The sequence below is a fragment of the Oncorhynchus clarkii genome, chromosome 16 (assembly GCF_045791955.1).
Source record: "Oncorhynchus clarkii lewisi isolate Uvic-CL-2024 chromosome 16, UVic_Ocla_1.0, whole genome shotgun sequence".
NCBI lineage: Eukaryota > Metazoa > Chordata > Actinopteri > Salmoniformes > Salmonidae > Oncorhynchus > Oncorhynchus clarkii.
This window is the reverse complement of record NC_092162.1, coordinates 68,952,225-68,967,080: the sequence shown is the minus strand read 5'-3', so window position 1 is coordinate 68,967,080 and position 14,856 is coordinate 68,952,225. Positions and strand designations below refer to the sequence as shown.

The 14,856-nt window shown below is 42.0% G+C and overlaps 1 protein-coding gene across 2 annotated transcripts in view; it reads left to right on the top strand.

Moving 5' to 3' along the window:
• LOC139368978 (copine-5-like) overlaps window positions 1–14,856 on the top strand; it is a 185,444-nt gene that overhangs the window by 53,679 nt on the left and 116,909 nt on the right. For both annotated transcript variants that reach the window (XM_071108513.1, XM_071108512.1), the window contains exons 4-5: window positions 11,234–11,337; window positions 13,409–13,448. In XM_071108513.1, coding sequence (XP_070964614.1) covers window positions 11,234–11,337; window positions 13,409–13,448 — 144 coding nt within the window. The remainder of the gene's footprint in view (window positions 1–11,233; window positions 11,338–13,408; window positions 13,449–14,856) is intronic.

Sequence of the window (14,856 nt, the reverse complement as noted above, 5' to 3'; positions counted from 1 at the left end):
TCTTCTGCACCGATTCTGCCAGACCTGGGCCCTGACAGTAAATCGCAGTAAGACCAAAATAATGGTGTTCCAAAAAAGGTCCAGTCGCCAGGACCACAAATACAAATTCCATCTAGACATTGTTGCCCTAGAGCTCACAAAAAAACTATACATATACTGTACATAGAACTACAAACACTTTTTTTATTTTTTTTATTTCACCTTCGTTTAACCAGGTAGGCCAGTTGAGAACAAATTCTCATTTACAACTGCGACCTGCCCAAGACAAAGCAAAGCAGTGCGACATAAAACAACACAGAGTTACACATGGAATAAACAAACGTACAGTCAATAACACAATAGGAAAAAATCTATATACAGTGTGTGTAAATAAGGTAAGATTAGGGAAGTAAGGCAATAAATTGGCCGTAGTGGCGGAGTAATTACAATTGAGCAATTAAACACTGTAGTGGTAGATGTTCAGAAGATGAATGTACAAGTAGAGATACTGGGGTGCAAAGGAGCAAAAAAAACAAAAACAATATGGGGATGATGTAGTTGGATAGGCTATTTACAGATGGGCTATGTACAGGTGCAGTGATCTGTGAGCTGCTTTGACAGCTGATGCTTAAAGTTAGTGAGGGAGATATGAGTCTACAGCTTCAGTGATTTTTGCAATTCGTTCCAGTAATTGGCAGCAGAGAACTGGAAAGAAAGGTGGCCAAATGAGGAATAGACTTTGGGGGTGAAAGATTAGTGTAATCTGTATGGGTAGCTGGACAGGTAGGATGACTGACAGTGAAGGTGAACAGGTCACGTGTCAGGTGACAGAGGAATGGATGAGACTGAGGCAGGAATTCCTTTAACCATAAAGTGGTATATTTACTGAGTAGTCTGTGCTGCATCACAAAGGAAACAAATAACATGTATCCGATCAAATTCCTCATCCCAAAGATATCATAACAATCATTCTCGATTAACATAATTAGGGAAGTCAACAATCCAGTTAATTAAGAAGTCAATAGTAATCATCCGCGAGTCATTTAGGCTTGTAACTATTTATCATAAATCACGAAAGAATACAAACAGTGAATGGTTATTCAATCTATAATCCCCATTAGTTTGGTAGCAAAGTCGATCAGTTAGCAAACAATGACGTTTCTCATTTCACCCTTACAATTGTCTTCATGTGTCCATATAATTCATTTCATAACATATTAACCATATCGATTGCATAATTGGCCTATGAGGATCCGTAGGGCCGTGATCATTGACAATTCACATTACACAATATGTTTGAAGCGTGCGCTCCAAGCCGCGCTCCGTGGTAATAACTATAAACAATAACTGATGGCCCACTCCCCCGATCGCCACAGATAGTTCAGATGAAAGGTAACAGAGTCGGTGGACTTACGTGGATTCATGGACGCACAGAACGTCTGGATCAGACGGAGTTAAGGAAGAGAAAGCAGCGAGATCAGGCGATGGCAATTTCCTCCTTTTATGGAGTTGAGATCTGTCGGACATTTCCACCTGACCTAATTAAAGCGCCCCTGGCCCAGCTGAGTAAGTGGTAATGAATTAAAGGATTATTCCACCAACACCATGGGCCTTTTCTACAGGGGGTGACCAGTGAAATATACCTGCTGGAGTGAGTGCTACAGGTGGGTGCTGCTATGGTGACCAGTGAGCTGAGATAAGGCGGGACTTTACCTAGCAAAGACTTATAGATGACATGGACCCAGTGGGTTTGGTGACGAATATGAAGCGAGCGCCAGCCAACGAGAGCATACAGGTCGCAGTGGTGGGTAGTATATGAGGCTTTTGTGACAAAACGGATGGCACTGTGATAGACTGAATCCAATTTTCTGAGTAGTGTTGGAGGCTGTTTTATAGATGACATCGCCGAAGTCAAGGATCGGTAGGATAGTCAGTTTTTCGAGGGTGTTTGGCAGCATGAGTGAAGGATGCTTTGTTGCGAAATAGGAAGCCGATTCTAGAATTAATTTTGGATTGGAGATGCTTAATGTGAGTCTTGAAGGAGAGTTTACAGTCTAACCAGACACCTAGGTATTTGTAATTGTCCACATATTCTAAGTCAGAACCGTCCAGAGTAGTGATGCTGGACGGGCGGGCAGGTGCGAGCAGCGATCGGTTGAAGAGCATGCATTTAGTTTTACTTGCATTTAAGAGCAGTTGGAGGCCACGGAAGGAGAGTTGTAAGGCATTGAAGCTAGTCTGGATGTTAGTTAACACAGTGTCCAAAGAAGGGCCAGAAGTATACAGAATGGTGTTGTCTGCGTAGAGGTGGATCAGAGAATCACCAGCAGCAAGAGCGACATCATTGATGTATACAGAGAAAAGAGTCGGCCTGAGAATTGAACCCTGTGGCACCCCCATAGAGACTGCCAGATGTCCGAACAATAGGCCCTCCGATATGACACACTGAACTCTGTCTGAAAAATAGTTGGTGAACCAGGCGAGGCAGTCATTTGAGATACCAAGGCTGTTGAGACTGCCGATAAGAATGTGGTGATTGACAAAGTCGAAAACCTTGGCCTAAACATCAGCGCCACAGGTAACTTCCACAAGGCTGTAAACTATCTAAGAGACAAGGCAAGAAGGGCATTCCATGCCATTAAAAGGAACATTAAATTCAACATACCAATTAAGATCTGGCAAAAAATACTTGAATCAGTTATAGAAACCATTGCCGTTTATGGTTGTGAGGTTTGGGGTCTGCAAACCAACCAATAATTAACAAAATGGGACAAACACCAAATTGAGACTCTGCGGGCAGAATTCTGCAAAAAATATCCTCGGTGTACAACGTAAAACACCAAATAATGGATGCAGAGCAGAATTAGGCCGATACCCGCTAATGATCAAAATCCAGAAAAGAGCCGTTAAATTCTACAACCACATAAAAGGAAGCAATTCCCAAACCTTCCATAACAAACAGAGGGAGAGAGAGAGAGAAACAGTGATAGGGAGAGAGAGAAACAGTGAGAGAGAGAGAGAGAGAAACAGTGAGAGAGAAAGAGAAACAGTGAGAGAGAGAGAGAAAAAGTGAGAGAGAGAGAAACAGTGAGAGAGAGAGACAGAGAGAGAGAAAGAGAAACAGTGAGAGAGAGAGAGATAGAGAAACAGAGAGAGAGAGAGAGAGAGAGAGAGAGAGAGAGAGAGAGAAACAGTGAGAGAGAGAGGCAGAGAGAGACAGAGAGGGAGAAAGAGAAACAGTGAGAGAGAGAGACAGAGGCAGAGAGAAACTGTGAGAGAGAGAGAAACAGTGAGAGATAGAGAGAGAGAAACAGAGAGAGAAAGCGAGAGAGAAACAGAGACAGACAGAATGATGAGAAGAAAAAAGGGTTTAACAACACTACTTGCCTCATGCCATTTTCAAATTGCAGCAATTCTAACCTATTTAAATTTGTAGCTGTCTTTTCCACAACTGTATTATGTATCAAATCACAGACCTGTGTAGCATGATCTTCCCTGTAGCAGTGTGATGTCAAAACACAGACCTGTGTGACATGATTTTCCCTGTAGCAGTGTAATTCGGCAGTGTCATTTACACGTTACAGTTTTTCACAATCCCTTTGGCACTAATTTCAGAACCTTGTGGTCATTTTTCAAAACTCTAGACACATTACTCAAAACGGTCATCACTTGTAACACAGGCTGTCCAATGTTCAAAACATTGCATAGTGCATTCATATCTTTAAAGAAACCTTGCACTTGCAGAGTCATTGGTTCAAATGACTAATTTATCATGAAATACCACAGAAACATTAATTTATATCACCCACACACAATATACCGATAGTTTCACTGTGTAGTTGTTCGTACAATCAATAAATATTGTAGTGATACATGTTTTGTTTAAGGTACTAAACGTAAATACATCACTGTAAAAGGACTAGTAGAGAGAATACTACAGACACAGTGGAATCATTGAACAAAATATGACATTTATTGATGAAATACAATAAAATCACTCATAGGTTTCTTTGAATCAAAGCAAAAATAATTAGCTACAAAAAAAATACAAATACTGTAAAACATCACTGTGTTCCTCACCTGGCTTACTGTAAAACATCACTGTGTTCCTCACCTGGCTTACTGTAAAACATCACTGCGGTGTTCCTCACCTGGCTTACTGAAAAACATCACTGTGGTGTTCCTCACCTGGCTTACTGTAAAACATCACTGCGGTGTTCCTCACCTGGCTTACTGTAAAACATCACTGCGGTGTTCCTCACCTGGCTTACTGTAAAACATCACTGCGGTGTTCCTCACCTGGCTTACTGTAAAACATCACTGCGGTGTTCCTCGCCTGGCTTACTGTAAAACATCACTGCGGTGTTCCTCACCTGGCTTACTGTAAAACATCACTGCGGTGTTCCTCACCTGGCTTACTGTAAAACATCACTGTGGTGTTCCTCACCTGGCTTACTGTAAAACATCACTGCGGTGTTCCTCACCTGGCTTACTGTAAAACATCACTGCGGTGTTCCTCGCCTGGCTTACTGTAAAACATCACTGCGGTGTTCCTCACCTGGCTTACTGTAAAACATCACTGCAGTGTTCCTCACCTGGCTTACTGTAAAACATCAACTGCGGTGTTCCTCACCTGTCTTACTGTAAAAAGCAAAACAAAAGATTGATTACTGTACTTCTATATTTCCATCAACACTCTCTTGTGGATTTGGCCACAGGTTCTCATCCACATCACAATGGATGTTTTCATTAGCCAAACATCTTGGGAAGAATCTTCGGGCATGGCGAATCCAGGCCTGACACTGGTCTGCAGTGATGTCATTGCATGGGTCATCCATGGCCTGGAGAAGGGCGGCTTGTTCGTGAGGGCGCTTATCATATACCTTCCACCCCCATGTGGAGAAAAATTCTTCATTTGGATTTTTAGGAAAGGAGAGTATGGGGGTGAGTACAGGGTGGTAAATTGTGGATGGGCCTGAAACCATGCTTGCACCATTTGAGCATGGTGGAACCTGACATTATTCCACACAATGACTTAGGTCACGCCATCAGCTCTACAGACCTGATTTAGCCCATCAAGGAAGGTTACATTCAAACAGCGAATCATGTGGCTGCCTGCAACTCAATATATAGAGTATATAGAGTAGAGAGCTTTAGTTGTTGTTCGACCTAACATTAGATCGGGCAAGATGCGTAATTTAAGCAACTTTGACCGTGGTATGATTGTTGATGCCACACATGGTGATTCCAGCATCTCAGAAACAGCTGCCCTCCTGGGATTTGTACGCACTACAACCTCTAGAGTTTACAGAGAATGGTGCGATAAACAAAACACATTCAGTGAGCGGCAGTTCTGTGGACAAAAACACCTTGTTAATGAGAGAGGTCAGAGGAGAATGTCCAGACTCACTCAAGCTAACAGAAAGGCCACAAATCCTCAAATAACAGCTGTTTAAAACAGTGGTGTGCAGAAGGGCATCTCTTACTGTAACGTACAACACCGTGAATAATTCAGGCTGTTGTGGAGGCAAAAGGGTGTCCTACCCAGTACTAGATAGGTGTACCTGATAAAGCGGCCGGTGAGTGTACAGTAATGTCAAATCTGAAAACATGGCCTGGAAAAGTGGTACATGGGACCATAGAAACAATGTCTGATAAAGAATGATGATGAAATATTACATCCATAGATAATGTAGTCCAATTGGTTCATGTTCCACAGTGATTGGTGTCAATGGATCTCGTTATCCTGAAACTTTCATGATCTAAACATGGAATATTGTTTGTCAGTTTCCATAAAACTATGCATTAAGAGTAATGCAACAGTCACTTATCATTTTGAGCAGTTGTATCAATTGATAGTTAGATCATTGTAATTAAATGAATAGACAGTCATCTCAGATGTAATGTGTGAATTGCATTTTGAAATGGTAATACTTTGATTTGAAGTTGTGTCATTTTGAACAGGTGATTTTAGTTCAATGAAGAAATTATCTTAGCTTTATGTGTATTGTATCCAAGCAATTGGTGTTATAGTTTTGAAAAAAAAAAATTTTGATTATTGGTTTTCAGTTGTGTCTAGAGTTTTGAAAAATGACATCAATGTTCCAAAATTAGTGCTAAAATTAGTGCCAACGTGATTGTAAAAAACTGTAACACCTGACTATGTTATAATTAATTCACTCCGTCAGTTTATGGTAAGAAACACTTTCTATTGGCCCATCATTAATTCATGTTCATGCATCTCAAAGCCTCAGCCAGGCCTCTAAAAATGAATTATTCATAACAGACACAATTAGCTGTGGGAACCAACTAACCACAGCACAGCGGTGTGTGTATGTGTGTTTGTCAGCTCCTCTGGTTGCAACACATTACAACACATTACACCATCAGACAGTGTTACACCATCACACAGTATTACACCATCACAGTGTTACACCATCAGACAGTATTATACCATCAGACAGTATTACACCATCACACAGTGTTACACCATCATGCAGTATTACACCATCACACAGTATTACACCATCAGACAGTATTACACCATCACACAGTGTTATAACATCAGACAGTATTACACCATCACACAGTGTTACACCATCAGACAGTTTTACACCATCACACAGTATTACACCATCACACAGTGTTACACCACCAGACAGTTTTACACCATCAAACAGTATTACACCATCAGACAGTTTTACACCATCACAGTGTTACACCATCAGACAGTATTACACCATCACACAGTGTTACACCATCATATAGTGTTACACCATCACACAGTGTTACACCATCAGACAGTATTACACCATCACACAGTATTACACCATCATATAGTGTTACACCATCATATAGTGTTACACCATCACACAGTGTTACACCATCAGACAGTATTACACCATCACACAGTATTACACCATCAGACAGTTTTACACCATCACAGTGTTACACCATCAGACAGTATTACACCATCACACAGTGTTACACCATCATATAGTATTACACCATCGCACAATGTTACACCATCATATAGTGTTACACCATCATATAGTGTTACACCATCAGACAGTGTTACACCATCACAGTGTTACACCATCATATAGTGTTACACCATCAGACAGTTTTACACCATCACAGTGTTACACCATCAGACAGTTTTACACCATCACATTGTTACACCATCACACACAGTATTACACCATCAGACAGTATTACACCATCACACACAGTATTACGCCACCACAGTGTTACACCATCACACACAGTATTACGCCACCACAGTGTTACACCATCATATATTGTTACACCATCATACAGTGTTTCACCATCACATAGTGTTCCACCATCATAATGTTACACCACCAGACAGTTTTAAACCATCACAGTGTTACACCATCACAGTGTTACACCATCAGACAGTTTTACACCATCACACACAGTATTACACCATCAGACAGTTTTACACCCTCACAGTGTTACACCATCAGACAGTTTTACACCATCATATAGTGTTACACCATCAGACAGTGTTAGACCATCACACAGTGTTACACCATCATATAGTGTTACACCATCAGACAGTTTTACACCATCATATAGTGTTACACCATCAGACAGTGTTACACCATCACACAGTGTTACACCATCATATAGTGTTACACCATCAGACAGTTTTACACCATCACAGTGTTACACCATCAGACAGTTTTACACCATCAGACAGTGTTACACCATCAGACAGTTTTACACCATCAGACAGTTTTACACCATCAGACAGTGTTACACCATCAGACAGTTTTACACCATCAGACAGTGTTACACCATCATACAGTTTTACACATTCACAGTGTTACACCATCAGACAGTTTTACACCATCACAGTGTTACACCATCAGACAGTTTTACACCATCACAGTATTACACCATCAGACAGTTTTACACCATCACAGTGTTACACCATACGACAGTTTTACACCATCAGACAGTTTTACATCATCAGACAGTTTTACACCATCACAGTGTCACACCATCAGACAGTTTTACACCATCACAGTGTTACACCATCAGACAGTTTTACACCATCACAGTGTTACACCATCAGACAGTTTTACACCATCACAGTGTTACACCATCAGACAGTTTTACACCATCACAGTGTTACACCATCAGACAGTTTTACACATTTACAGTGTTACACCACCAGACAGTTTACACCATCACAGTGTTACACCATCAGACAGTTTTACACCATTACAGTGTTACACCATCAGACAGTTTTACACCATCACAGTGTTACACCATCAGACAGTTTTACACCATCACAGTGTTACACCATCAGACAGTTTTACACCATCACAATGTTACACCACCAGACAGTTTACACCATCACAGTGTTACACCATCAGACAGTTTTACACCATTACAGTGTTACACCATCAGACAGTTTTACACCATCACAGTGTTACACCATCATATAGTGTTACACCATCAGACAGTTTTACACCATCACAGTGTTACACCATCACAGTGTTACACCATCAGACAGTTTTACACCATTACAGTGTTACACCATCAGACAGTTTTACACTATCACAGTGTTACACCATCAGACAGTTTTACACCATCAGACAGTTTTACACCATCACAGTGTTACACCATCACAGTGTTACACCATCAGACAGTTTTACACCATCAGACAGTGTTACACCATCAGACTGTTGTACACCATCAGACAGTTTTACACATTCACAGTGTTACACCATCAGACAGTTTTACACCATCACAGTGTTACACCATCAGACAGTTTTACACCATCACAGTATTACACCATCAGACAGTTTTACACCATCACAGTGTTACACCATCAGACAGTTTTACACCATCAGACAGTTTTACACCATCAGACTGTTGTACACCATCAGACTGTTTTACACCATCACAGTGTTACACCATCAGACAGTTTTACACCATCACAGTGTTACACCATCAGACAGTTTTACACCATCACAGTGTTACACCATCAGACAGTTTTACACCATCACAGTGTTACACCATCAGACAGTTTTACACCATCACAGTGTTACACCATCAGACAGTTTTACACATTCACAGTGTTACACCATCAGACAGTTTTACACCATCACAGTTTTACACCATCAGCCAGTTTTAGACCATCACAGTGTTACACCATCAGACAGTTTTACACCATCACAATGTTACACCACCAGACAGTTTACACCATCACAGTGTTACACCATCAGACAGTTTTACACCATTACAGTGTTACACCATCAGACAGTTTTACACCATCACAGTGTTACACCATCAGACAGTTTTACACCATCACAGTGTTACACCATCACAGTGTTACACCATCAGCCAGTTTTACACCATCACAGTGTTACACCATCAGACAGTTTTACACCATCATAATGTTACACCACCAGACAGTTTACACCATCACAGTGTTACACCATCAGACAGTTTTACACCATTACAGTGTTACACCATCAGACTGTTTTACACCATCACAGTGTTACACCATCACAGTGTTACACCATCAGACAGTTTTACACCATCAGACAGTGTTACACCATCAGACAGTTTTACACCATCAGACAGTTTTACACTATCACAGTGTTACACCATCAGACAGTTTTACACCATCAGACAGTTTTACACCATCACAGTGTTACACCATCAGACAGTTTTACACCATCAGACAGTGTTACACCATCAGACTGTTGTACACCATCAGACAGTTTTACACATTCACAGTGTTACACCATCAGACAGTTTTACACCATCACAGTGTTACACCATCAGACAGTTTTACACCATCACAGTATTACACCATCAGACAGTTTTACACCATCACAGTGTTACACCATCAGACTGTTTTACACCATCACAGTGTTACACCATCAGACAGTTTTACACCATCACAGTGTTACACCATCAGACAGTTTTACACCATCACAGTGTTACACCATCAGACAGTTTTACACCATCACAGTGTTACACCATCAGACAGTTTTACACCATCACAGTGTTACACCATCAGACAGTTTTACACATTCACAGTGTTACACCATCAGACAGTTTTACACCATCACAGTGTTACACCATCACAGTTTTACACCATCAGCCAGTTTTAGACCATCACAGTGTTACACCATCAGACAGTTTTACACCATCACAATGTTACACCACCAGACAGTTTACACCATCACAGTGTTACACCATCAGACAGTTTTACACCATTACAGTGTTACACCATCAGACAGTTTTACACCATCACAGTGTTACACCATCAGACAGTTTTACACCATCACAGTGTTACACCATCACAGTGTTACACCATCAGACAGTTTACACCATCACAGTGTTACACCATCAGACAGTTTTACACCATTACAGTGTTACACCATCAGACAGTTTTACACCATCACAGTGTTACACCACCAGACAGTTTTACACTATCACAGTATTTTTTAGCACCACAGGACACCTCACTGTGTTATTGCAGTTGCAGCACCTCATCCTCTCACGTGCTTTTCAATCCCTGCTGGTTCTCAGTTGATACAGTTGAATTAGAACTCCCTGGAAAACACTGGCCAATTGTTCTTCTGGACTCTGGGAAATTAAATAAAATGAAATGAAAGTCAATCTGGCGACTTTTGTGTTTATTTGCCCCTCATGTACATACTTACAGGCAAGTGTTCCTGCTAGTGTTTCGTAACGACACCAATAGAGAGTGGACATTTTCAGACAGGCCAGAGCAGCTGTGGAGTTGTAGGATCCAGTTAGTCATTACAACACTGTCATTATTGATCGGCGCTAATCAAATGCTATGTTAACCTGCTGCGTAGTGTCTTCAAGAGAGGAGAGGAGAGGAGAGAGGAGGGGAGAGGAGAGAGGAGGGGAGAGGAGAGGAGAGAAGAGAAGAGAAGAGAAGAGGAGAGGAGAGGAGAGGAGAGGAGAGGAGGGGAGTGGAGAGGAGGAGAGAATAGGAGAGGAGAGGAGAGGAGAGGAATGAAACATCTGGCTGCTTTCTTATTAACTGCATAAAAGTTTATGAATTAATTTCTCACAAACCAACTCTCTCCATATCACTCTTTCTCCCCCTACTCTCTTTCTCTTTCTCTCTCTCCTTCTCCCTCTCTCTCTCGCTCTCTCCCACTCCGCCCATCTCTTCCCTCGCCCTCTCCCCTTCTCTCTCCCCCTTCCCTCTCCCTCTGTTCTCTTCTAGTTTGGGAGAACGGAGGTGATTGACAATACTCTGGATCCAGACTTTGTCAGGAAGTACATCTTGGACTACTTCTTTGAAGAGAAGCAGAATCTACGCTTTGACGTGTGAGTAGTTATTCTCTTCGATCTGGTCTATGAGGATTCACCAGGCAGGGAGGCAGGGAGGTTGTGTGAGTTTCACATGTGATGTGCTAATTTTCCTCAACAACCTTTCCTTTCTATCCTCCTATTTCTCTCTTGCTTTCTCTCTTTCCTATCTCTCTCTCTCTCTCTCTTTCACTCGTTCGCAACCTCTCCCACTTCACTCCCCTCCTCCTAATCTCGCCTTCTTCTCTTTACTTACCTCCCCCCGCTTGTCTTCTCTTCCTCTTCTCTCCTCCTCCCCTCCCATACCCCCCCCCCCCCCCCCCCCCCCACCCCATCTGTCTGGATAGTATTGTGTTGGGAGTAGGAGGGAGATATATTGGTATAAGAGGATGTTCAATATTTCATGTAGGTTTATCCTCATTCTTCACACTTTAAAGCAAATGTCTGAAGCCGAGAGAGTCCCGTTTGAGTCCCATAGGTATCACACAGCCCCCACCCTTTATCCTCCTCTTCTTTGTTCTCTTCCTCCCTCTTTATCCTCCTTCATCCAACCTACTATACCATCCTCCCTCCTCTTATCTCCCCCCTCTGTCCGTCCTCCCACCCTGTCCTCCCTCCCCGTCCTCACTCCTCATCCTCCTCTTCCTCCCTCCTCCATCCTCCTCCCCCCTCCTCCCTCCCCGTCCTCACTCCTCATCCTCCTCTTCCTCCCTTCTCCATCCTCCTCCCCCCTCCTCCCTCCCCGTCCTCACTCCTCATCCTCCTCCTCCTCTTCCTCCCTCCTCATCCTTCTCCACCCTCCTCCCTCTCCCTCCTCATCCTCCTCCTCTTGCCTCCTCGTCCCTCTCCTCCTCCCCATCCTCCCTTCTCCTCCTCTTACATCCTCCTCCTCCTCTTACATCTTCCTCCTCCCTCCCTTCCCTCTCCCCTCATCCTCTTCCTCCCTCCTTCTCCTCCATTGTCCTCCTCCATCCTCCTCCTCTTCCCGGTCTCTTAAAATACCCAATCAGAGTGCAGAGCAGAGAGGTGACACTTCATTAAGAGGCTTTGAAAACGGAGACAAGATCATTTCCTTATTCCCTCAATAGCCTCTGCCTAATATTATTGTTTGTCTTTCTACAGTGAGTTGACAGAAGCCCTCGTGAACTTCATTTTACAGTACATTTCCAGCCATCAGCAAGAGAAAACACTGCCTAATTTGTACTACTTTGAATAGAGAGTAGCCCACATGGACTTGATGATACAGTACAGTAAATATCCAGGCTCTTCTGAACCTCTCAAGAGGCTTAATAACTTCATGTGGGCCCTTTTCATTTAACTCCTTGTTGGGAGACTAAGGAGAGGTGCTACACCTACATGTTAATTAGTCTAAGACATTTACATTTCTCTTTTTCTGTTAGCGGGACAGCCTTCTCCTCTCCTCCATCCACCTCCTCCCTCCCCTCCTCCTCCTCCTCTTCCTCCCTCCTCTTCCCTCCTCCTCCATCCTCCTCCTCCTCCCTCCTCTTCCCTCCTCCTCCATCCTCCTCCTCCTCCCTCCTCTTCCCTCCTCCTCCATCCTCCTCCTCCCTCCTCCTCCATCCTCCTCCTCTTTTATATACCTCTGTCAGCAGGATTAGGGGGGGGGGTGAGGGGAGGACACATTCCTCCATTTGAATTACTTCTATGAAAAGAGCATGAGTAGTTTTTAAAGGAATTGCGTATGACCACAACCATTCTAATTACCTCTATACCCAAAGCTTATCGGCTGGCAGCTGCTAAGACAAATTTTTCTAAACTTGATCGTTTCTAATGTGAATAAGTGAGTTACAGCAGGGACAATAGTGTAAAGGGGTCTTCATTTATGAAGTGTAGATGGATTAAGTGAAGTAAATGTTTTTTTCTAACCGGTAAATCTTTTTTTACATTTTAGGTGGCTGGTGGCCCCTATGCCTTCTGTGTCTGTTCAAATGTCTGTCATTGTATCATTGTTCCACTGTAGACTAGCCTACACGCCATCAAGAATGATATCAAACCACTGTGTTTCTATGTGTTAATGTTCAAACACCAGTCAGTCACCACTTGAATCTGACTTTCTTTGTGATTTCAGATATGACATTGATTCCAAAAGTCCAGATCTGGCAAAGCATGTAAGTGGAAAAGCTATCACTATGTGCTGGTGCCTCATTGTTGTTTGACTTTTTCTTTGCCATCATCCTCTATTCTCCATGAATGGAAACTTTTATTTTGAAATGGAAACTTTTATTTTGAAATGCATGCCATTCCCTATTTTGGTTTTATGCTAATCAAAAATCCATGTCGTCCCGAAGCTCACATATACTGTTGGATGGAAATAGTAAATAATAGTGCCTTACTAACCAGCGTTTCACGATGTGGCCTTGCTGTCTGTCCACACACCGTTACCTTTTTATAAATATTGATAGCATATTACATTATGTATTGATATTGTGTAGCTTTCATAATAATACATTTAGCACATAGACAAGTTGGTTGTTTAGCAACTAAACCGGCTTAGATTGTTGACAGCATGTAAACTTGATTTTGTCTCCGATGTTTATTGAAAACCTAAATACATTTGTAAAATGAGCACTCGTTGTCTCTCAAATACATTGTGACAGTTAATGGTTGGCTAAGGTAGTTCTTTTAGATTTTTTTGTTGCCTTATTAGCATTGACGTGAAATCAGTCAAAATAACTCAAAACAAGACATGGTATCAAGAACAAGATGAATCAAGCTAAAACTAGTAACTTACGATTCCCCACATGGCAGTTTCTTGTCATTGTTGGTAGCTATCTGGCCATCCAGAACCATGTCAGTTTCTTGTCATTGTTGGTAGCTATCTGGCCGTCCAGAACCATGGCAGTTTCTTGTCATTGTTGGTAGCTATCTGGCCGTCCAGAACCATGGCAGTTTCTTGTCATTGTTGGTAGCTATCTGGCCGTCCAGAACCATGGCAGTTTCTTGTCATTGTTGGTAGCTATCTGGCCATCCAGAACCATGTCAGTGTCTTGTCATTGTTGGTAGCTATCTGGCCGTCCAGAACCATGGCAGTTTCTTGTCATGGTTGGTAGCTATCTGGCCATCCAGAACCATGGCAGTTTCTTGTCATTGTTGGTAGCCATCTGGCCATCCAGAACCATATGCTCACTGACTTCTGCCCCATTGAAGCGTGAGCATCGTTCTCCTTGACGTTATCAGCTAACCCGTCTATATCGTGTGACCTATATTTTTTGTAAGAACTGAAGGTTGCTTTTTCATAGCATTATCAAAACTTGTGAAACCCATTTTCTTAAATTCTAGTCATGATCTATTGTACTTCAATGGTATTAGCAATGTGCTCACATGTATAACGTTATGATGATGAATGAATGATAGCATAATGTTTTGCAGTGAAAGCTTTGAAAAGCAACGCATTAGTCACACAATAATATAATATATGATAATATATCTGCAGTCAATGGTTTGCATAATACCAGAAAATTCCTCATTATTTCTTCATTTGCCATGTTTAAATTTGATTGTTTTGTACTCAATTTT